Below are 24,759 nucleotides of genomic sequence, written 5' to 3'. Positions count from 1 at the left end.
TGTGTGTACATTTAGTTACAGACAAGGTATGCTCATGTAGTTCTTCATTTGAGAGACGGTTATTGTATTTCCATTCTAGGTTTTAGCCTTGCTGAAGGAACATACTAATTGGGGGAAAAAACATAATTTAAGAAAAAGTAACTAACCCGATTATTGGGAAGGAAGTGAATGATTGAAAAACTGATCGATCTTTTTTTTTACGTGCAGTTTGTAGTCTCTAATTCTAGCCGTTTTTTTCTCCCACATGCAGATATTCTGGTATCGACAAGGAGACCTGGAACCTAAGTTTAGAAATCTGATTTACTATATTTCATTCTGCATCGTCTTATTATGCATATGTGCCAATTTGTACTTCCACGATGTGGGAAAATAACGCCACGAATCTCGAGATATGAAGCTGTATCAAGAGCATTTTTATATTCTAGACTGAAATGACCACAAAGGCTACGGAAATGGTCACAAAAACGAGGCAGAAGACATACATTGGTTTTTCCAGGTAGAGTGAAAACGTTTTCGTGGACAAACAACGAGCCCCTCTGCTTTTGAAGTTACTGCCATTTGACAAAGTACACTGCACAGTATTGTTTTCCCTAGAGCCAATACTGCACTAAAACGCTATTTCAGAGTTGCCAATGTTTAATAAAAAAAAAAAAAGCACAGAACGTTTTTTTCTATAATGGAAAAACAAAAACTGCAATTTTTAGTACATGATTATAGGCATTGCAAAGCTGTATAATACGATCTGAATGTATGGCATCTTAGAGTGCATTAACACAAATATTCTTTATTTTGTTTAAACTGATTTTACAGTTGTTCCCGTTCACTATACAACAGTTTAAAGTGACAAATTAATTTCACATTAACAAAACTGTTTTATTGAACTGTGAAAGACGAGCTTTGAATATAAAAGTTAAATTACAGAAATAAATAAAATAATTTAAACACGTTTTTGCGTTTTTATTTACAATTATGTCCCACTCTTGTAAGCCAGGTTGCAGTCTTTGTGGCATGAAACTACAAAGGTACTGCTCTTAATTTACCCATAGAACTGTGGTCAGAAAGCAGGATGTGTATAGTAATTACTTATCTAGGAATCAAAATATTTGAAACTGTTTTTATTGATTACTTTTTGCCTTCCAGGTATCCCACAGTAAAAACATGAAAGCACAAAATGGCTTTTCTGTACACGGACCTAAATGCATTTAGTGCAAGTACGTTTGTTACCAGAGAGTCAGTCCGTTCTATTTAACACTGATGACTGTAACGAGGAGTGAAAACTAGCATATATTTGTTTATTGCTGCCCATTCTCAAGATGTATAATTTAGAACCGAAAGCGGCATGCAAAATAGTACCTTTTGGCGAAAACAAAAGTTGACCACCTCTTTATAGAAATAGTGTCAAATTTCTAAGAGGTTATAACCTTCAGAATAACACATTTTTACAAACTTGGGTTTGGAGCACTGAGTTACTTTACAAGGCTTCAGCTGAGGTATATAGATTCAAGTGAGTATAGCCAGAAGAAATACCCAGCGTTGAGAAGGAAGAAATCACTCCTGTGAAATTTACTTCATAAGAAGAAACTCTTTTTGGCTCCAACTACAACTTCACACAGTGAATTGCTACTTATACAGATGCTAGACTGTTACTTTAGTCCCAAGTTACAAAATCTTCAGCATCTTTTTAGTGATCCTGAGCCGCCAGACGATCCAACGATGTGGGCTCTCTCGTCACCGTGCTCCAATATTGGATCTAGATTTAAAGACATTTTGTTAAAAAATCACAGAGCACAAAATAACGGAATCTTCTTTTTTTAAAACATAACCAAACAGTTCTTTTTTTAAACTTTATTTTCTGGTTTTTGTCTTTCATAGGACCAAAACATATAAGCTAAACAAACAATTCGTTGTTACATTATGCAATAGATAAGGCATTTAAACAACACATTAATTTATCAATCATGCAAAACACCATGCGCAGCAGTAGAGAGGCAGGCCAATCAAAGTAGATGCTTACAATTCAGTAATATCCAACTACTTCCCTGGGCTCATGTTCAACTCAACACATTCTACAACAGCATTCTTAAACTGTGTTCCGGAGACCCCTTGAGATCCGCAACTTATTAGAAAAATAAATAATATTAATGGATTTATAAATTGTAAATAGAGAGGCAAAATGTAAAACTGAAAATTTTATACGGCAGCATCTTCTGCCATCAAATAAATCTTTGCAAGGCGAGGTGTTAGCTCAGAGGAAATATAGCCTGCATGTAAGTATTGAAGGCCTATGATGCGCCCATCCCAACTGTAACAGTACCATATTATGATCTGAGATAGTGCAGGACAGGTATTCAATAGCGACAATCAGACTATGTATGTCAGGAGTGGAAAAGAAAATATCTAGGCAGACATGGACTTCATGGAGACCAGAGAAAAAGGAATAGTCTCGTCCCTGTGGGTTCTGGCGTCTCCTGAAGACTACTAGGCCCCATTGTTGTTGCCAATGTGTAAACATTTTGGCTGTGCGGACTGTGGGAATTCCTTAAGGGAGGGTGAGATCGATCCAAGATTATCAGACACACAGTGAAAGTCATTGTGTGTCTGATAATCGCTGTCATTAGTAATGGAGCCAGTCGTCGCGATAAGTTTGCAAAGAATGCACCCTGATCTATATTTGGAGCGTGTGTATATATATATATATATATATATATATATATATATATATATATATATATATATATACCATTGTTAACTCTTTGCCCTCCAATCGACCTGCACTACTACATATCTGCCTTTCAGTGTCTACTATGGTGTCTGTGTGTTGGAATGAGACTCCTGCTCGAATCCATAAAAGGACTCCTCTGGCATATGCAGAGTATGTAGTAAAATATGTCTGACCTCTGCAGCCACCTCAAACTCAATCCGGACAAGACTGAATTGATCTTGACCGGAGGAGGCTGCAGTCCATGGACCCCTTCTTTCTGGCCCTCTTCCCTTGGTACCCCTCCACTCCCGGTGACTAAAGTAAAAACCCTGGGGATTTATCTTAATTCCCAACTCACTGTTCACCCACAAGTCAATTCGGTGGTCTCTTCTTGTTTTTTTTCTCTTAGGGTAATTAGGAAGGTTTCTCGTTTTTTCACCCCCCCAGCTTTAAAAATCATCATGTTAGCCATGGTTCTATCCCGTATAGACTATGGAAACATAGTCTATAACGGAGCTCCTGCATACCTGATTCGCCGTTTACAACTGGTGCAGAATCAGGCGGCCCGCCTGATCCATGGCTTACCCCGATATCACCGAGTCACACCTTTACTTAAATCGTTGCACTGGCTCCCGGTTAGAGAACGTGCCCTATTCAAACTTGGTTGTCTTGTATACCAGGCTAGATCGGGCACTGCTCCTCAGTTCATCTGTTCCCTTATCAAGCCATATTGTCCAGGCAGAGAACTTCGCTCAGCCCACTTGGCCCTTCTTACCATCCCGCGCTTTAAAAAACAAAGGGCTGGCGGAGCGAGGTTCGCAGTCCTGGCCCCAACCTTCTGGAATTCCCTCCCTGTCACACTTCGCACTTCACTGTCCTATCCCCTGTTTCGAAAAGAGCTTAAAACTTTCTTGTTCACACAAGCATATCCGACCTAATTCTTATCTGCCGTTTGGCCACTGATCAACACTAGCGCCATGAAACCGCGTGGTATGCGAGCGCTGAATAAATAATTTTAAATTCAAATTCAAATTCCATTGTCGCCTGAGCGTTTGGCCCGCCTTGTCGTTGAGGTGTGTTTCCTGCAGTAGCACAATGTGTACCCACCTCCTGTGTAGATAAGAATACCTTACATCACTTCACCACTGACTGCATACTCCTAACATTCTACATCAGGTACTTATAAGCTAAGCGACCAGCCACAGAAATTTATAGTGCAGCAAGAGGCTTCTCGCATCGCTCAGTGTATGGTCTTGTACACCCTTCTCAATGTGCTCTGAATAAGTTTGTATATCCTACATGTGGGATTCGCCCAACATCAAAAACAGCAAACAGCCGCAACTCCAGGACAATCGGCGAAGTAGGACCCAACCAAACGCATTAGTGTCCAGTAATGTTTGTGGAAGTGCTTCCACAGTGCTCAGTATCATGGCGGGGGTGCCTCGAGACACCCTTGAGTGACCAGGCCCTCATCTAGCTTGTTTAAGTATGGACATGAGGCACTACGTAAGATGGTAGTTCAGGACATATCGCTAGTTCTGTAGAAGAGCAGAATATCGGCATGTAAAGACACAGCCTCCCCCCAGCTCTTTACCAGTGTGTCATATGATGCCTGCCATGACCTTGGGCATCTTTATGCTTGAGCTCTCAGATGCATTGGATTTAGGGTCTGATTCAGAGTCTGGGATACCTGTTCCAGGATCTCGGGACTCGCTTGTCTTCCACTTATTTGGGCCACGACCTCCATCGCTCTCCGACGTCCTAGCTGAGCCTCCGCATGAGAAGGCGCAGCCAGGCTCTGCCGTGGTCGTTTGCTTTTGGAGCTCTTGTGTGGCCGTTGCCATCTATGTTGGACTTTGGTCCATTTTGGGCCTCCAGCCAGTCCCCTGCTACCTGCCAGGATTGGAAAAACTGCACCCCATTTAGAGTCACTACTCTTAGCTTCGCTGGGAAGAGCACTGCGTATTGGAGATCCAGCTGCAGCAGTTTCTATTTGACCTTTTGATGGGACACTCATCTCCGAATCTCCCTGAAACAGTCAGGGAATATGCACACAGTAGCATTGTTCACCTTTATCTCTTTTTCTTGCTCGCCTTCGCCGGAATGCTATAGCGGTCCTTGTAGTAACAGAGTCTCGCCACTATCGGTCGCAGAGGGGCACCAGGCTGGAGAGGTGTGTCCAGGACTCAGTGTGCTCTTTAAAGAGCAAAGAATGCAGACAGGCCTCAAGGGGCTACTTCTGTGTGTAGCCATTTTCCATTTATTGTACTGCATTAGTGCCTTGAATTTTCTTCGGCAGGCCCACTACTCAGATGTTGTTGCGGCATGAGCAACTTTTGGAATCGTCCGCTCTGTTCTCCAGTGTCCGCATTTTAGTTTCCATGATTTGTTAGCGGTTTTGCATCGTACTCCTAATCGGTGGGAGATCAGCTAGTAAACGCTCATTATTGGTCACTTTCTCTGCCAGTTTCTTATGATCGCCCTTGAGCAAATTAAGGTCAGTGCCAATTGTGTCAATTTTAATTTCCAAAGCTTCTCGGGATGCAGTTATGGCTTGCAGTGTGGTGTCGCCTGCAGGTCTTGCTGTTGATGGTGCAGCTATCTCCACAGTTGGAGTCGTGCTCGACTCCTTTTGGTTTTGCTCTTTCCTCCGGGAGATTTTGCCCATTTTCTCTAGGGTTCTAGCGCTAGCGGGGTGTGTACTTGTCATACAGCACAGGCTCTTCTAGTACGCGTTGCCTCTGCTTCTCAACGGATTGCAGGGTCCTACTCGCTATGGCTCATGAGGGACTGTGATCTCGGCACCACCGGTGTCTGTTTTAGGTGGGCCAGGGAGTCTGGGTGTGTAGAGCCACGGCTTACCGACCAATAGGGGTGGGCTTTTCGCTTCCTCTAATTCCAATTCCACAGGCTCTCTATCAGGTCTGGGCGCCCACAGAATGGGTGCAGGCTGGTGATGGGCTTCAAACCGAGCCGCAGTATTTGCAAGACTCCAGAAGGAAGCGGGTGAACAGTGGCTCTAAGCTCAACGCCCTGCGGAGCGTTGCTGTTAGCGGGAGTTTGCAGAATATGCACCAGCTCTTGTAATGCAGTGCAGTTCACAGTCGCCCCATGAAAGGCCGCAGCACAGCAGGCCTTTCCCTATGTCTGAGGCCTCTGCTTATGAACTCTCTGATGGGGGGAGGGGGTGTCCCTCTTCTCGCGGTTCAGAAGTGGGTGCTCCGCCTCCTATCCTTCTTATGAATCTGACTCAGGGCTCAGCTCTGCCAGGTTGAAGCTCCGCTGCTCTATCCCATGGGAGGCGTCAGGATTGCGCTACCCTCAGACGCACAGGGTTGCTCCCGGGTGCGTGATTACAGAGCACTGAGAACTGTTCACAGGTGTTGGCCGTCTTCTCGGCTGGGTCAGTACATCCAGCAATGAGGCGGCATCAGGCCCTCGTCTAGTCTGGGCCATCCCGCCCCCAGTGAGTTGCAGTCTCTAGTTCGCGCAGCCCGTTCTCTGGCCTCGTGGACGCCGCCATCTTAACTGTTGCAGTCAGCTGGTCTGGGCCGAATACCTCTCGCTGGTCGTCAAGTTTTCTCACGGGTCGTTGTTCTTGGGGCTCTCTTCCAGTTATGGTCTCATCGGCAGCTCTGCTGTCCCATCAGGGCTGCAGCTGCCTGGCTGAGTGCCATCTTGATCCGTGGGGGCGCCGTCAGAGCCACACAGTTAAGGAGGCATTGTTTAGCAAGGTAGCGTTATTGCGGCAATGCCCGGTCAGTTTTTGAGTCCTTGACTTGTGTGCAAGGGGTTAGGATGGTGCCAGATTGGGCCCGGCCGAGAGGAGCTCAGATCAGCACTGCTCACTCCATTGGTGTCAGGTCACACCCCAGCATCAGTTAATTACAAATTACAGTATCATCATCAAAGGAAGACCACACTAATAAATCTGGGCAAAATGTTCAATGTAGATTAAAAAGGAGTTTCATGCTATCCAGTATTGGGGTATCTTTCATAGATTCACATGCTTAGAATCATCCCCGCCGACGAGGTGGGAGTCTCACGGTATAACAAAACATATACATTATAGTCCTAATAACATTATACAATAGGCTACTAAGGACAGCAAAGTAGCTACATTAGCCTATCTTAGTCCTTTTGCAAAAAGAACCAAACTTGGAACACAGCCAATCGGGCTGCAGCACCCTCTTAGAACCTTCCAAAGAGAGGCAAACCATCAGATTTTCTACCGCACCTCGTGTGACAGGGAGTCTCCCTGAACTCTGCTCAGTTTTCCTTACTTTAGCTACCTTTGTGAGTAGATATGTCTGACTCTTCAAAGAAAAGCTTGTTTTTGCCTTGCTCTTCATGTGGGAAGAAAAGACATTTTGAGGATCCACATAAATAATGTATATATTGCCTTTACCCAGCTCACAAAGTAGAGGATTGCAGGATCTGTACAACCTTCCCTGCCAGGACCTTGAAGGACAGAGAAGGAAGACTTTTGGTTTAGCTGGAACAGCTGAAAGCTACATCGGAGGTGACTTCTGGAGATTAAGGCAGCGTACGTCCTCAGGCGTCCACCCCTCAGGCCAAGAAGAGGGATAGATCTGGAGATTCCCCTGAGAGAGAGTAAGACCCTGAAGAAATCTCACTCAGAGACTGGTCACTCTTCCTCTAAAAAAGAGAAGCCTTCATTCTCTTGAGAAGGGGAGAAAAAGTGAAGATTTCTATGAAAACTGCCTCAAAGCAGCAGAAATCCCTTTCTGAGCCTCAGTCGACAAGTGCTCCGTCGACGATGAAATCTCCTCAGAAGGTGAGTGATTCCTCGACGAAGAAAGTCCCATCATCGACGAAGACTCAGTCGACGGCACCATCAATGATTGTTTCATCGCCGTCGAGCCAATCTCGTTGCCGCCTACGTCGTCTTGATTACATCTATGCCGTCAACGATGCCACCGCAGACGAAACAGCTGCCATAGATGATGATACAGCTCCCGTCGACGGCGATACTACTCTCGTCGACGAGCCCACCGTCGACGATGGTAGCGATGTCGACATCGTCGACGATGGTTTTTCCGTCGATGACCTCAATGATTTCAACGTCGACGGTCTCTTCTATAATGGCAATTTCTACTGATACTGACTCGCCGTCCTTGTATATTTAGTCGAAGCTGAAACGTTAAAGACCTACATCTTTGCATATTACGCCAGTGTTAACTTCAAAATTGTCATCTTCAAGACAATTTTATCAGGATGTTTCCCATATCTCACCTTTACCTCCTAGCCACTACCTGGAGGAGTCAGATGATGAAGGGCCTTTTGGCCCAGCACATGATCCTTCTCAGGTCCGAATTAAATATCAGGAGGACGAAGATAATGAGGAATATTATGAGCCCTTTGAATCTCTAAGAGGCCCTTAGGAATCCTTTCATCAGGAACCCATGGTTCAAATGCCTGCGGCTTTGATGCAAGATATAACTGCTATGTTGAGGGATTATAATTAGGCTGTCCGGTTTTAGGTTTAAACCTATAATAACTGATAAAACCCCACAGAAAAAGAAATAGCCCTCACCAGAGAAAACATATGAACACTGAAAAACACCTGCACAGCCACAAATTAAATGCCATTCAAAGAAAGGAAAAAGAGAGTGAAAGTAATTTTCTTTCTTCCTGTAGGGGCCAATACAAGCTGTGTATACAAGCTAGCAGTAAGGAAGTCTGGGCTAACATTATTCTGCTTGAGTTTTGTTGTTTAGGGATGCCACTAAAATATTGTTTCTTCTTGCTTTTGTTTTTTCCAGTTTTGTGGTCTTTGGTCTAAAGATGCAGGGTTTAGAAGCAAGTTTAGGTATTGTTCAATTATTTTATAAACTGTAGTGAATCGGGCAATGTCAAAATCATATTTGATATTTTGGCTGCGTTTGATTCTTTCACTGCTAGGTAAAATGGCTGGTTTCATAAGAATCTTTCCTAATATGTGTCATCACATTTACCAACAGAGAATGGGTAAAAACCCTTAATACGTCAGCCCCCATTTTCTAGTAAGTCAGTATTGATAGTAGGCGAACTGCCAACACCTCAGGCTTTAAACATTCAATGCAAGGTATAGTGACAAGTACATGTGAAAAGAGCGCTATCACCAAGCATCTGGGATAGTGGTTAAAACAGGACACCAGATTTTTGGAAAACATGGAACACAGTGTCACTTGGAATGCTCTGCAAAAAAAGGTTCTTTCCAAGTTCAACAAAGATTGAAGTGATATTGTTTGTATTTGCAGAGATTCAGCTACGTATATGAAAAAGTTGTGTGATGACCTGTCAAAATTGATACCGGAGCTGAAGTGCTTCCCTGTAAGAGATCATTGCTACTTGTTAAATGGTATGCAGAAAGCATCTTTACAATCTTCAGAGTTAATGAGGAATGCTATTGACTTTTTAGTCCATTCTGGTGCACTGTTTTCTTATGCACAGGAACTAAAACACAAACATTTATCATTTCTCGCTTTGTGTGGCATCAAAGAAAGAGTCATCCCAACTGTGTCCCTTAGCTGATGGTTCTCAGCCCAAGGATCTATGAATGGTATATTATCAATGTGGCAACCGTTTATAGAATTTTTGCCGAGTGATGATGCCAAAGTCAAGTAATGTGACGATCTTAGGTCACATATTGATAGTGAAGTGAAAAAAGTACACTCTACTGCATTCTTATGATTTCCTGTAAAAATCTAACAGCTGTAGTGGACTTTCCAAAAAAAAAAAAAAAAAAACGAGTCTGAAAACACCCTTGTCTGCCTAGTGTTCAGCATATTGGTGTGGATGTGAAACATCTTGAGAGTAGGCTGGGCGACACCTTAAGTGACTTTGGCACTGCAACATGTTCCATGTTAAAGTGCTTGCCACTTTGTAAGCAAAGCAATGGTGATGAGCAATTCATGAACTTTTACAATGTATGAGAAATGGCTTGCAATGATGCATGGAAATGTCCCTTCACCACCACTGGCATTTGAGGTCAATGAAACCTTACTGTGGTACTCTGTTTTAGATCCCTCCGTAAAGGGGAATTTCCTCCGTAGTTTCAAAAGTTCTGCTTCATTTTTGACCGCTTCAATAACTCTAAAGGCATAAGCGCCCAGATCAGCGCAAATGTTGCAGAACCTACAACAATCGCAATCGTCAAGTGTACCAGTATTGGCATGGAAAGCTATGTCAGTGGCCAGAGTTAACAAATGGTGTCCTGGCTGTTTTGGCGTTGCCCATCTCAAGTGCCAATGTTGAGAGGGCCTTTTCACAGCAGTTTACATGGAAAGTAAAGAGCAAGCGCATATGACCAAAGACTCACTGAAGAAATATTGTATGGTGTACTACATTTAGTTTAATTTGCAAAAATCTATTTGGACCTCATATACAGCATACTTACACTGTCTATATACCATGGGCTATCAGTGCCGAAAGCAAGCAATAATAAAAGCAAAACGTTCCATAAACACCGGAAAAACACTGTTCTCTTCCAGGGGAACCTCATCAATAGTCATAAGCAATAGAATATTCCCGCCCATGCGTGGGACCCCGGAAACACAACCAGATATGTGACCCACATGTGTATGTATGTATGTATGTATGTATGTATATATGTATATATATATATATATATATATATATATATATATATATATATTGCAAAACACTCCAACTTATCCAAGTCGAAAGAATGGCGAGCACACTGGAATCCGATTAAAGAATATTTATTGCAAACCCCCCTTCACCCCTGACAGACGCGTTTCGCTACTCTAGCTTCGTCAGTGTCAGTTTTAGTGTAAAAAAAGCGCCATTTTAAACCTATAGGCCACTGCACAAATCATTGACATAGATGATGTTATAAATAGCCAACGTGGCGGCCATCTTTTAGTATATGTTATTTCTTAACATATAGTTTAAAAACATCGCGCAATCAAATACAAAGTGCTTAGTGCTCATTAAAAAACATACCAATAACAAACATTTCATCATATTATGTACATACCGATTGAATTGATATCAATAGAGACACAATAGGCAATTTCAAGGTCAAAATATTATACCATGTCTCATACTCTTTTTTGTTGTTTTTTTTGGAGGGATGTATTCCCAATTGTCACTATTTATAGGTGTAATCGACCTCAATATAACTGACCATGGTCTCTCCTGTTATGTAGCCCTGTATGGGCAGTCGTATCTCCTCTTATTAATCAATTTTCAGCTATGGCGAGCCGAAGACAATTCTGGGTGTAACGGGAGTGTCTAAATTTCTCATAATTATAGTTAGAGTATGGATATATGCAGTTAAAATACACATGATCCCATGCGTCTATATTAGAGGTGGACCCACAGCTCCTCCTCATTATTCAGGCCCCACGGTGTCAGGGTTTTAAGATCGATTATATACCTCGACTCCAAGATCCGGAGCGCCTTTTCTCTGTCGCCCCTAGTTCTTGACGGTTTACTTGACCTATACAATAGAAGCTTAACAGATCTCTGTCGCTCTGATGACATTCGTCGAAATGGCGAGCTACCGGATAGTATCTATCTTTATTGGCGATCGCCCGCATATGTTCTAGGATCCTAAGCTTCGTGGGGTTGATGGTACTCCTATATATCTTCTCTTGCAGGGGCACTCTAGAAGTAGACGGTGAATTCTGAGTTGCAGTTTAACAATTTTGTAATCTTTCTGTTAGGTCTACCCTCTCCTGTTCTATCCGGATACTCTAAGGTTTTTCTGCAGGCTTTGCAGCGAAGACGGGAAAAACCCTTTCAGGCTGGACACATTAACTGGCTTTGGCTTTGTGGAGTAATGGCTGCGGACCAGGTGATCTGATAGTGACTGGCAGCGTCGATAAGTTATTAATGGTTGCTGCGTGAGATATTTCTTCCGAATGCTGTCAGTCATCAAGATGTGCCAGTTCTTTCTCAAGATGTGGACTAGATCGCCAGACTTGGTATTAAATTTGGTGATCATTCTCACCTCGTCCTCCACCTTTGGCACAACTTTAGGCACCAGGAGATCCCTCCTGTTGACTGTAGACGCCTTAGTTGAAGCCTGCTGTAGTAAACTATTGGAGTATCCCCTACTCAGGAACCTGTCATTTGCCTCAAATTTGGCTTGTTGGAAGTCGGTCTCCACTGAGCAGTTTCTTTTCAGGCGTAACAGTTTGCCATAGGGTACATTTCTTACAACACTCTTCGGGTGATAGCTAGCCGCATGCAAAACTGCATTACCCGCTGTCGGTTTCCTATAGAGTTTCGTTTGGAGAATATTGTTCTTTATATAAACCTCCAAATAGCAAATACTAGTTGCACTTATAGTGCTAGTAAACTTCAAGTTCTTAGTGTTGTTATTTAGCTTGGTGATGTAATCCTCAGCCGAGGTACGATCACCCTGCCAAATAATAAAAAGGTCGTCTATGTACCTAATCCACATTAAAATGTTATCAGTCCATACCTCATTACATTCTGCCTAAGCCTTGTGCTTCTCCCACCAGCCCACGAACAAGTTCGCGTAACTGGGGGAGAAGCACGAGCCCATAGATGTACCCCTGGTCTGTTTATACAATTGGCTAGAGAACAGGAAAATGTTATGATATAGACAGAAACGTATCATGCTCAGTAACATTACACTGTGTGCCCTGTATTTCTCTGTTTTTTTATCCAGAAACCTCTTGATTGCCATCAAGCCCTCTTCGTGATCTATACAGGTATATAAATTAACCACATCCAATGTAATTAAAAGCATGTTTTCTTCCCAGGCAATGTTATCCATTATACGGAGAAAGTCTTGTGTATCTCTCACGTAAGATGGTAGGTCTTTAACCATGGGGGCAAGATACGAGTCTATGAAACGAGACGTGTTCTTCAAAAGACTCCCAATCGAAGACACGATCGGGCGCCCTGGTGGTCTTTTGGCATGCTTGTGGATTTTGGGAAGGTGGTAGAAAGTGGGTAAAATAGGCGATTCACATTGTAAATATCGGAACTCCTCATCATTGAGAAAAAAATAAAAAAATTATATATATATATATATATATATATATATATATATATATACACATATATATAATAAGCAACTGCAGCCTTATATACACCAGAGCTGAGTAATGCTGTAAGGACTCCCCATTATATCATAAAAGCATACATTAGAAACAGGGAAAAACAACTGCAAAACATGTTTTGAATCTGTTTTAATGCTTGGCAGTCAGAAGAAACTCTCACATAGGACTGAAAGCATATACAGGTCCCAGGCTGCATTGCAGAAACACAGTCTAAAAAGACTGAAAAGCTAATTCATAGCAACATAGAGATAAACTGGAACTGTGCCTTTAAGGCAGTCATGACCCCCAGCTTCCCATCATGCCTCGGGAGTGACAGTTAGGTCAGTTGTTCTTTGGGGTGACTCAAAAAGCCATGACACAAAGAGTTGACATTACCTCATTAAAAAACATAATGATCCTTTGCCTGGGGAGGTGGGAGGGTTGCTTATGACTTTGATGAGGATACCCCTGGAAGAGAACTAGGATTACAGGTAAGTAACTAATCCTTCTCTTCCAGGGGATCCTCATCAATAGTCATAAGCACTAGAATAGAATAGCGAGCCTCACCTCATCCACCTGCGGGCAAAGGAAAACATAACGGTAAATTAACCAATCCGCTCAGATAACTAAGCCTGGACAGATAGATTACTATCCGAATAGATTCCTCAAGGAGGCCTGGCCCACTTGAGTATCAGCCCTGGAATCGGATTCTAGACAATAATGCCTTGTGAAAGTGTGAACCACCAATCTCCAGGTTGCAGCCTTGCAAATTTTTGACATTGGAACATCATGCAAGAAAGCTACTGTGGCCGCTTTTCCCCTAGTGGAGTGTGCTTTAGGAGACAACAACAAGGGTTTAAGCGCCAACTGGAAAGCCAATTTTATACAGGACACTATCCATCTTGAAATGGATCTTTTGGAGGCTGGGAAACCAGTTCTCCTGGCACCATAATTCAGAAATAATTGATCCTATTTCCTTATGCCCTTGGTACCCTCCAGATAGAATTTAAGCATTCTTTTAAGGTTCAAGGAATGTAGCGACCTCTCCGCAGGAGTCGCGGGGTTTGGAAAAAAGGACGGTAGAGAGATTGACTGATTTATATGGAAATCAGATAACCTTTGGCAAAAAAGCAGGGTGAGCCCTTAACACTACCCTGTATAAGGTTCTTTTGCACACAGCGCTTGGATCTCACTTACTCTGCGCGCTGATGTTATCGCTACCAGAAAAGCAGCCTTCCACGTCAGGTGCTGTAAAGAGGCTTTGTGAATGGGCTCAAAAGGAGGACCCATCAATCTAGACAGCACCAGATTCAACTCCCAGGGAGGAGAAGGGTTTCGAACCGGGGGATAAACTTTCTTCAACCCCTGTAAGAAATCCTTGACCACCTGCATTTGGAAAAAGGAAGGTTGGCTGGGTGAGACTTTCTGTATGCCGTAATGGCTGACAAATGAACCCTGATGGAGGCATATTTCAAACCCGCTTTTGCTAAATATAGAAGGTAAGGAAGAATGACTTCTTCCTGCCCCTTTGTAGGGTCTAAATGGTTTTCAATACACCATAGGTAGAACCTCTTCCATTTAAAAGCGCATGACGCTCTTGTGGAGGGTCGCTTAGCCTCTTTCAGGATATGCATGCAGTCCTGCTGCAGATTCAAGTGTCCATATTGTAAGATCTCAGGAGCCATGCTGCCAAGTTCAGGGAGGGAAGGCTAGGATGGAGAATCCTCCCGTCCATCTGGGTCAGTAGGTCGGCTCTGTACGGTAGCCTACTGTGGGGGAAGTACAGATAACTGAAGAAGGTCCGGGTACCACCACTCCTGTGGTCAGTCTGGAGCTATCAGAATCATCTTCATGTTGGACCTGATGAGCTTGGACACCACCTTCGGGATCAGAGGCAGAGGAAAGGTGTATGCAAATGTCTTTGACCAATCCATCAAAAACGCATTTCCCCTTGTCCCTGGACGGTGGAAACTGGTTCCCACCATCCTTGTAGAGATGCATCGGTTATCAACGATTGCACTGGAACTGGTTGATGGAAAGGGACTCCCACCAACAGATGCTGCGGCCGAGTCCTCCACTTGATGGAGGCTTTCGCTGCTTGGGAGACCACGATCCGATCCTCCCAGCGCCCCGTTGCTTGGTCCCACTTGTCTTCTAGATCTTGTTGCAACGGACGCATTCTCAGCCTGGCGTTGGGGATGAGAAATATGCAGGAGGCCATCGACCCCCAGCAGAGATGCCACTTGTCGGACTGCTGGGCGATCTGTCTGAAGCAGAGCATTGCACTTCTGCTGCATAGAGGAAAGTCTCTCCTTCGAAGGAAACGCTCTTCCTTTGTTTGTATCCAGAGTCGATCCCAGATAGTGGATCATCTGGGTGGGCTGTTGTACAGACTTCTCCATGTTGACATGAAGACCCAGTTTGTGTAGTTGCTGTAGACAGATTTGGAAAACTTACTTTTTGAGGAGATGGCCCTTTGAGGAGCCAATCGTCTAAGTAAGGGTAGACGAATAGACCTTTTCTGTGTAGGGTGGCCGCCACCACTGCCATGCACTTGGTAAAGACACGCGGTGCGGACATCACCCCGAAGGGTAAGACCATGTATTGATAGTGCTTTTCTCCTACCACAAAGCGCAGATACTTGCGATGACGTGGAGCAATGGGTATATGGAAGTACACATCTTGGAGGTCCACCAAACACATCCAATCTCCTGCTTGCAGATGTGGGCATATTTGATGAAGGGCCAACAAGCGAAACTTCTCCTTTACGATGACTTTGTTCAGCAGGCGGAGGTCCAGGATAGGTCTGAACTCGTGCTCTTGGTCTCTTTTGGGCACAAGAAAGTACCTGGAGTAGACTCCCTTCCCTCGCTGCGCGGAAGGAATCTCTTCTATGGCCTTTTTTCACAGAAGGTTTGCCACTTTCTGCTGGAGCAACTTTAGTTGATGAGGACGAGATCTTTTTGGAGGAATGTCCTTTGGAAGCACACGAAAACGTAGTGCCTATCCATTGCGCAGTATATTGAGCACCCAACAATCTTTTGTGATGCTTTACCACTCTGCTAGATGATGTGAAGCACTCCCCCCCGCCCCCTGGAGTGGGCAACGGCGCTAGAGGAAGCTCCTGCTCATTGCTTCCCTGCCGATCTGGCCGTGGTAGAGGACTGTTGCTGGTGACCACCTCTACCTCTGTTGGATTTACGGCCCTGGTACTGCGACTTGCCTTGGTTTTTTCCTTGGGACCATTGAGGGGTTTGAACCCTCTGTAGGTATCCCTTGCGCTGGTTGAGCTTGTATCGATGTTTGTACTCCTTTTTCTCCAAGCCCACAGCTTTGAGTGTGTCGAGTTACGCCTTCATCCTGCCCATTTCCTCATCTGTATGGGTGCCAAACAGAGAGGAGACGGAAAACGGGAGATTTAGGAATTCTCTGCTGTGCCTCTGGCTTCGAGTGCTGTCAGCCTCAACCAGGAGGATCTCCTGGCACAAACCTCATGGGCATATAAATGCGCCGATAGAGTAGCGCCGTCCGCTGCCGTACTGATCACTTGGTTGGCAACATGTGATGTCTCGGTGATGATCTCTTCAAAGTCCTTCTGATCCTCTTTTGGCAGCTTCTCTTTGAAGTGGTCCAATGAGTCCCACAAGGCCCTATCATAGCGACCTAATAAGGCTGCTGCACTGGAAACCTTTAATGATGAAGCTGCTGAGCCAAACACCTTACGTCCCCAAGAGTCGTGGGACCTACTTTCCTTATCGGGTGGAACCGAGGAAGACGCAGCCACAGCATGAGTTTTCCTCGCTGCCGCAATGATCACTGAGTCTGCAGGAGGGTTCCTCGGACAGGGTCTGAGGAAGCCGGCTTGTATTTTTTCTGGATTCGAGCCGGTGCGGCCTTGATCGTAGCTGGTGTCAGGAAGATGTCCATCACGGGTTCCAGAAGCCCAGGAACCAAGGGGAGTAATCGACGAGAGGCTGCCCTCTGATGCAGTCTCAAAGATCACCGTTGTTGCCACCTGAGGGGCAGACATCTCGATGTTCAGCTTCTGAGCCCCTCTCTGAAGCACATCATGGTAGGTGTTGATGTATCTATCGGGGATACCCTTGATACACGGGTGTCCGATAAGGTAGGGGAATAATCCCTCTTCGATGATCGGGTGGAAGAAGTCCACAACGGTGTCCTTCTCCTTCTGCGATGGGAACTATTTTATCAATTCCCCCCCCTCCTCATCCAGCTCTGAAGAAGCACCCACCACATCTTGCTCTTCTCAGAAAGGAGGTAAAAACCATGCTTTAGAAAGGAGCGATAGAAAGAGTGCCTCGCTCTCAGGTGGGGAAAGGGTTTTATCCCCGCTTTTTTCTAATTAAAAAAAAAAAATCGGGAAAGGAGGCCTGTTGGACCTGTCAGCCTTAGGGTGGTCGTCCCCTACCTTTTTGCCCTTGCTCCTCCCATTTTCACTATACCTTTTTGTTAGACTTAGGACTCTGGGCGCCTCACCACTGCCAAACAGTGCTTAGGTGCAGGCGCTCTCCCCATAAACCTTGTGACTCTGGCATATCTGCCACAAGCTCCTGCTACTGCAGTAAGGCTTAACCCTCCATAGGCTAACATTGGGAAGCCCCCCTAATGGGACCATTTCTGCCAGGGACCTCATAAGTCTCTCATGTTTGGTCTTGTTGGACTCTGGGCAGGGAACCGTTTCCAAGGATATATGGTGTTTGGGCCCTACTACTTGAGAAATCCCACTTTTAGAAAGTGAACCTTTTCCTGCCTACCCTTCGTCTGGGCACTGTAGACTCCCCCCTCCCCTCTGCATACTGATAGCCTGCCTGGGTTGGGAGGTGGGAGGGGTGATTCACACCTTCTCCCCTGGAATGTGCTGTGACCAGCTGCCCACTGGAGCCTTAACGGTCCTGTCTTTCATCACAGTGACAACCAGGTCAGGGAAGGCAGAGAACATCCCAGAACTCCCTGGACTCTTCTAGACACCCCTGCCCCCAGACCCTTCCAGAGACTTCTACCACCTTCTAGCCACTAGACGGTAGGATATATAAGGGAGGGTCCTGGCCTCACTTCTATGTTACACTGCTGGACCAGGAAGAAACTCTGCTGGTGTGAGGACTGCTGCGCCAGGAAGGATTGCCATATGGAAGGAGGCTGACTGCTCTAAGGAACTGCTGCCTCAACCTGCTGCGCTGCCTTACTGCCTGCTGATCCTGCCCTGCTAGGGAGACCTAAAGAAACACCTCCAGAGTGTCTCCACAATCTACCTAAGAACTGCCTTTTCAAACCGCAACGTTGGTAAGACTTGCCCCTGCAACGCTGTGCCTGCGTGCAACCTCGCTTACTCTGTGACTTCTCAAGGAACTACCTCTGCAGCCCTGGGTGTGTGTGGCTATTGTTAGCACCCCCAACTGAACTGGAAAGCGCTGTGGGGAAGAAGCGCTGCAAGCTTGAAGTCACTGCCACTGTCCCATAGGGAACAGTGCTTCAACCACTGTCCTGATTGAACTGAAGTGCAGTGCTCCTGCCATCACCGCCGCTGCCCTGAGACCCGATCGCACTGTCAGGACTTTATTTGACCCGAGAAGCGCTGTGGCAAGGGAGCGCTATATGGGTGTGAGATCACCACCGCCGCCCGGGACAGGAATGCGTTGAGAAGTGCTGTGCCGTGACTGAAGAGCTGCGAGGTGAAGCGCTGTCTGGGCTTCGGGACCCCCACTGCTGCTGGCACGAGTGGTCCACCAGCTAAACTGCCTTCCGCCATCAGCCGTAGGAAAAGTGTCTTAGAATTTCCCCCAACATCACCGCTGGGCCCGAGTCCAGGCACACGGAAATGCCGCAGGAATCACCGCCGCCGGCCTAGGAGCCGAGGGAAACCCAGCAAGGACTCCCCAATCCCCCCCCCACCTGTGACGACTGAGACCCGCCGTGCTGGGATTGGGCGTCGGATTGCCTAGCAACTGAGACGCACCCTTGCAGCCAACGAAGCGGAGGGGAAGAGCTGCGGGCGTTCCCGGGAAGGTTGGCCTGCCCCCCCCCCCTCCTCTCCTTGCCACGTCATCGAGAAGCAGGCAGGACCGGTACCAAGAGGAGCCTCCAGCGGGTGCCAGCCTCATCGTCCCCCCCCCCCAGGTAAAAGTCAGCGCTACGCCGCTGTGGGGAGTGCTGCCTTGGGGCGGGGTGCGGGTTGTGGGACGGAGGCTGAGGGGAAGTCTCGCTGTGTCCAGGGACTTCCCAGGTCCGCATTAGACCCTTGCCGTGTCCCCCAGTGACTACCGCAAGTAAGTCAACACACGCCGCAGGTAGTTCAATTCGCGCGCAGCCCCCTAATCCCTTCTCTTCGAGGGTAACGCCAGGAAGAGCAGCGCCAGCAGGAAAAGAACCCGCTATTCAGGTCGGTGTCCGCATAATAAGGCATTGCGGTACTGGGGCTATCCAATTGACTTCAGTCGCCTGCAGGTCCTCCGGAAAGCGCCCTAACTCCGCTTGCATAACACCAGCCTGGCATCATTAAAGTGAGGGATCGCATGTCTTCATCAGCCTGCTGCTCACAGAGCCCTGATCCGATGGAGGAACCACACGCTCATTGATTCCTGCCGGGTGGACTAACTGGGAATCCCTACACCCGGTTTTTCATGATTTTTGGCCAACAAAAGAACTGCCAGAGAGTGCTAGATTAATTCCCACACACAGAACACTGTTAGAAACATATTGCCAATAGGAGTTTGGCATATATGAACTTCTGGTGATTCGAACTTACCCAAGAACTGGATTTACCGGATTGTGTACCTGGCCTAAAATATTGATAAAGATTCTTATATTTTTACAAGTACTGGTGTAGTGTCTTTTTGTGAGTGCGTTTACTGTGTCACTGTCGCTGTGTGTTGCACACATACTTTACACATTGCCTCTGAAGTTAAGCCTTCCTGCTTTGCCCATGCTACCCTGTCGAAAGCGGTGGCCCCTACTTGGACTAGGGTGCATACCCCGGCCAACTACAGACCCCGGTTCTAACAAGGCCTATCCTGGATTTAAGGAAACGGAACAAATATCTTCAAAGGAAATCCTTTCGCATTGTCACACTTCAAGAAATCCTTGCTTCAAGAAATCCTCAGCTTTTGGATCATGCAGACTTCATGACAACGTTGGATCTCCAGGATGTGTACTTTCACATCCCTATTCATCCCAAACACCGGAAATTCCGTTGATTTACTGTGGCAGGTGTACATTTCCAATCTAAAGTCCTCCCATTCATCTTACACTCGGCTCCTAGAGTCTTTACCAAATTCCTAGCTCCTGTAGCAGCTCATCTCAGACTGCATGGCATCCAATTATTCTCTTATCTGGACGATTGGCTAATAAAGGTTCCTTCCTTTCGGCAGGATTCTCACGCGACATCCACATGTCTGCAGGTTTTTCACTCTAGGACTGTCTCTGAACATTCAAAAATCAGTCCTCTGTCCTTCCCAAAGAATCCAATTTCTAGGGGCAATGTGGGATACCATCCGAGACAAAGCATTCTTGTCCAAAGAGAGGCAATCTCGCCTTGCTTCTCTGGCGTCAGACCTCCTAAAAAGAAAGTTCGCTTCTGTAAGGATGATCAAATCCTTTCTGGGAATACTATCAGCAGCAATTCTTCTAGTACCTCATACCCGTCTGAGAATGAGACCAATTCAGGAAGAACTGGACAGTCAGTGGCTGCAAATCTCAGGGTCGTTCGATGACCTAGAGCAAATAACTCCTGTTCTGCTAGAAACTCTTTCCTGGTGGAGGCGATCCAAAAATGCCTCAGTCTGGCTCCCTTTTCAGCCTTCTGTACCGGATTTCATCCTCACAACAGATGCCTTCCTAGAAGGGTGGGGTGCACACCTTCAGGATCTCTGCTTAAGAGTGAAGTGAAGTGAAGGGGTTTTGTAGAGCGCGGCTGTTGCCCGAGGGCGTCCAAGAGGGAAATGGTCCGCTGCAATAGCAAAGATGCATATCAATTTTCTGGAGCTTTCAAGCCATCTTAATGGCATTGCAGTCTTTTCTCCCAAGACTTCAAGGGTCAACTGTTCTGATCAGAACCGACAACACCACTTGCATGCATTACCTAAACAAGCAAGGAGGTACCCGGTCCCACATTCTATGTCAAGAAGCTCAAAGCATTTGGGAATGGCTGCTTACTCACGATATCAAAGTCAAGGTGGAACATCTACCAGGGATTCACAACACTTTAGCAGACACTCTGAGCAGTACCTCAAAGTCCTGTAACGAATGGGAGTTGGATCAAACAATTGTGGAGAATATATTTCAGAGGTGGGGCAGGCCAAATCTGGATCTCTTTGCCTCCAGGAACAATCGAAAGTGCCCATTCTTTGCAAGTTGGGAGCCAGAGAAAGGCTCTTGGGGGAACGCCTTCATGATGAGATGGACTGGGATTTTTGCTTACGCATTTCCCCCTTTCCCGTTGATCCCAAGACTTCTGCGCCAGCTCAAGATGGAACCATGCTTCATGATTCTCATTGCACCGAAATGGCCGCATCAACATTGGTTCACAGAGCTCCTCCTACTATCCAAATGCAGACCTTACTGTCTTTCCAGCAATCCCAAACCTATTGTCAATGAGCAGGGGCCAGAGTCTTCATCCTCCTCCAGTCCAGTTACAACTTCATGCATGGTTTCTGGATTCATGGAGTTTAACGAGATACAATTACCTCAAGACTGCAGAGACATTCTTGCTAGAGCAAGAGCTCCTTCTACTTTGAAAACTAATGCGTTAAAATGGAAGCAATTCTGTTCCTGGTGTAGCAACAAGAATATACATCCTTTAAAATGTTCTCCAGATAGGATTCTGCCTTATCTTTTATCGTTATCTAAATCTGGTCTCATGTTTGCTTCGGTTAAACTGCATATAGCGGCCATTTCTACCTACAGGCGCTCCACAGGAGCATTCCGAATCCCTTTGTTCTAATCGTCTGATTAAACAGTTTCTAAAAGAGCTTTTCAGAACTTTTCCAGAATGGAGGCTTAATTTGGTTCTGCAACAGCTAATGAAGCATCCATTTGCGCCTATTCACAAGGCCGATTTAAAGTATCTCTCATGGAAAACAGCGCTCCTAGTGGCACTCACCTCTGCTCGAAGAGTCACTGAACTACAGGATTTCGCTATCAAGCAACCTTATTTGAAATTTACCAATGACTATGTCCTTCTAAGAACTAATCCTACGTTCATACCTAAAGTTCCCTCTTCATTCCATCTTAACAAGCCTGTTATATTGCGCTCTTCCTTTCCTAATCCGTCTTCCTCTGCTGAGAAATCTCAACATACCTTGGATGTCAAGAGATGTTTAAAGTTCTACATTTCACGTACTGTATCCATCAGAAAATCTGACCAATTGTTTATTTCCTATGGTGGTTAAAAGCCAGGATCAGCTGTGACGAAGTCCACTATTGCAAGGTGGATTGCATCTACTATCCAATTCTGCCATTTCAAAGCTGGACATCCTTTATCAAACAAACCTAAGGTTCACTTTACCAGGGCAGTATCCTCGTCTACTGCTCTTTTTGCTGGAGTACCTTTGGAGAAGATTTGCTGTGCTGCAACCTGGAAAAATGTGCACACATTTACACAGCATTACTCCCTGGATCTGGCAACAGAAGCTGAATCAGCAGTGGGTCAAGCAGTGTTGCGAAACCTTTTTAAATAAGGTAAGCCTCTATAAGGAGGTGATTATAGCTTTACAAGTTGACATGTTCATTATTCATATATATTTGTTTGATGCATATGTTTATAAATTGCCCTTTATTAGAGTTAAAATGTATACTGCATTATTGTATGGGGTTTACAAGGTATCTATTGTGTTTTCTTATGATACCCACTATGCAACTAAGTATTGTTTACTGCTAGCTATTCGGATTCTAAGCATATTAATCTATGAAAGATACCCCAATACTGGATAAGAAAACGAGTTACTTACCTGTAACTCCAGTTATCCAATATTGGTATCTTTCATAGATTCACATGCGACCCACCCTCCTCCCCGGAGAGGCTTACCTTATCATTATGGTATAGTTACTATCACTTGTGCTACGAAAATCTGAGGGTTTCCCTCTGTGGAAGGTTCTAAGAGGGTGCTGCAGCCTGATTGGCTGTGTTCCACGTTTGGTTCTTTTTGCAAAAGGACTAAGATAGGCTAATGTAGTGACTTTGCTGTCCATAGTAGCCTATTGTATAATGTTTTTATGACTAGAGACTCCCACCTCATTGGCGGGGATGTTTCTAAGCATGTGAATCTATGAAAGATACCAATACTGGATAACTGAAGTTACAGGTAAGTAACTTGTTTTCCTATAACTGAATCAGTGAAATCTACAACAAGATTAACAAGCATTGACAATAGGTTTGGATTTGAAGTAGAACTGTACAGAACAGCTCCTCCGTCCTGAGCGAGGCATTACACCAGCAGCCTGACCGGCTCGGAATAAAAGATCAACTCTGCTGTAATCTTCTGACTCAGAGATTCGAATTTCAGCAATGTGCTCAACAGCTTTATTCCCACCCACGTAGTAGTTCAGGGTGCTGTAAACCTTTGGTTTGAGACGGTTTAAGGGTGTGGATAAGTGAATACAGGTGACACACGGTGTCAACTTGGTTCTCGGCTAACGATGTGGGGAGAGGAGGGGCAGCTTCGTCTAATCAGCTGACAGAGCCTGGAGTTCTTGGCGCTTTAAAATGTGCACATTTTAACTGTCTGCCCCCACTTCCCCCTTTATTTCCATTCATTGTTTAAAATATTTGTCTATTTGTACCTAGTACTCACTTTGTGCTGTTTGTATTTTAATGTCTGCGTTTTATGTGGGTATTTTTCCCAGATTCTCTTGCCTTACCTTATACTTTCGATTTGCCCCTTGTTTATACTAGCATGTGCTTCCTTCTAGGGTCACCTCACCTCCATCCTCTTTGATCTACCGTTTGTTTTACTTTTGAATTCATTTTGCTGACTAGACATGCACTTCTGGAACACAATCTATTCTTTCTCTCATCACACCTTGCTTACAATGGTTCAACACTGTGGCTGAAGCACTGATGACGTAACCTTTCTCTGATTGCAAGACTGAGGAGCAGCAGAACGTGAGGGTGGACGCCACAGATCAAGGCACCCCTCAGCGAAATGAATGATCACTTACGGTAAGTGGAGCCGGATTGCAGTTAATGATCTGCAATAGCTGATGCAGAGTTGGAAATCATGAAACGCAGCATATGATTAACGGACATTTTATGAGTCTCTGCAAATAACGGTTAAGGAGCTAGCTGCAATAAGATAATTTAAAAAATATACTAATCACCAAGAAAGCTGGTATACAGTAGAATTAAGAATGATGAAGACTTTCACTTAGATTTCTCGAACGGAAATGGAGGCAAAAATACGATCCAGGTATTAAAGGAGAATGTATAAGGGCTAACAAAGCATAGAAAAAGTAACTAAAGGGGAGAAAGATAATTATTATTCAGAGACGCGTTTACAAGCGCCAAATCTATCTCGGGCCATTTTTGCAGTAATTATGGAGTTAGTTAGACGTCCTGTGCACAAACCCAGATACTATTCAGGTATCCTTGGCTGCGGTGGCAACCAACGCCAGAGATGATGGGTGGACTCTTGCCAATAGTCCTTGGTTTGAAGAGTTTACACAGCCTACGAACGATGATAGTAGTATATTACTGAAGCAATCTAACCTTTATCACAGATCCATTGCCAGTGAAACTATAAAAAGAATAGTTACAAAAAAGTTCCCAGCTGGTTAATAGCGACTGTAAATTCACCCCTAAGAGAAGGTTTTGTTCCAGATATACCTAAAACAGTGGCAGTGATACCACCAGTTAAAAACACAAAAAAAAAAAGACATGGCTGGATCCTGAAGTGTCCTCAACCAACACACCTGTTTCACAATTACTTTTCCGTAGTAAAATCCTGGAAAGAGCAGGTTTTACTGTATGTGTCTGTAAACAACTGCTCAGATAGGTTTTTA

The 24,759-nt window shown here is 45.1% G+C and overlaps 2 protein-coding genes across 4 annotated transcripts in view; one reads left to right on the top strand and one right to left on the bottom strand.

Moving 5' to 3' along the window:
- Positions 1–946, top strand: part of TMEM243 (transmembrane protein 243) — a 219,632-nt gene extending 218,686 nt beyond the window's left edge. Inside the window, exon 5 of the mRNA XM_078674194.1 lies at positions 251–946. Coding sequence (XP_078530320.1) covers positions 251–373 — 123 coding nt within the window. The 3' untranslated portion in view covers positions 374–946. The remainder of the gene's footprint in view (positions 1–250) is intronic.
- Positions 947–1,271: 325 nt separating this feature from the next.
- DMTF1 (cyclin D binding myb like transcription factor 1) overlaps positions 1,272–24,759 on the bottom strand; it is a 517,741-nt gene continuing 494,253 nt past the window's right edge. For all 3 annotated transcript variants that reach the window (XM_078674193.1, XM_078674191.1, XM_078674190.1), the window contains one exon: positions 1,272–1,750. In XM_078674193.1, coding sequence (XP_078530319.1) covers positions 1,671–1,750 — 80 coding nt within the window. In that variant the 3' untranslated portion in view covers positions 1,272–1,670. The remainder of the gene's footprint in view (positions 1,751–24,759) is intronic.

The sequence above is a fragment of the Lissotriton helveticus genome, chromosome 1_1, assembly GCF_964261635.1.
Source record: "Lissotriton helveticus chromosome 1_1, aLisHel1.1, whole genome shotgun sequence".
NCBI lineage: Eukaryota > Metazoa > Chordata > Amphibia > Caudata > Salamandridae > Lissotriton > Lissotriton helveticus.
Note: the sequence above shows the minus strand (reverse complement) of the source record. Positions and strands in the feature narration are given on the sequence as shown.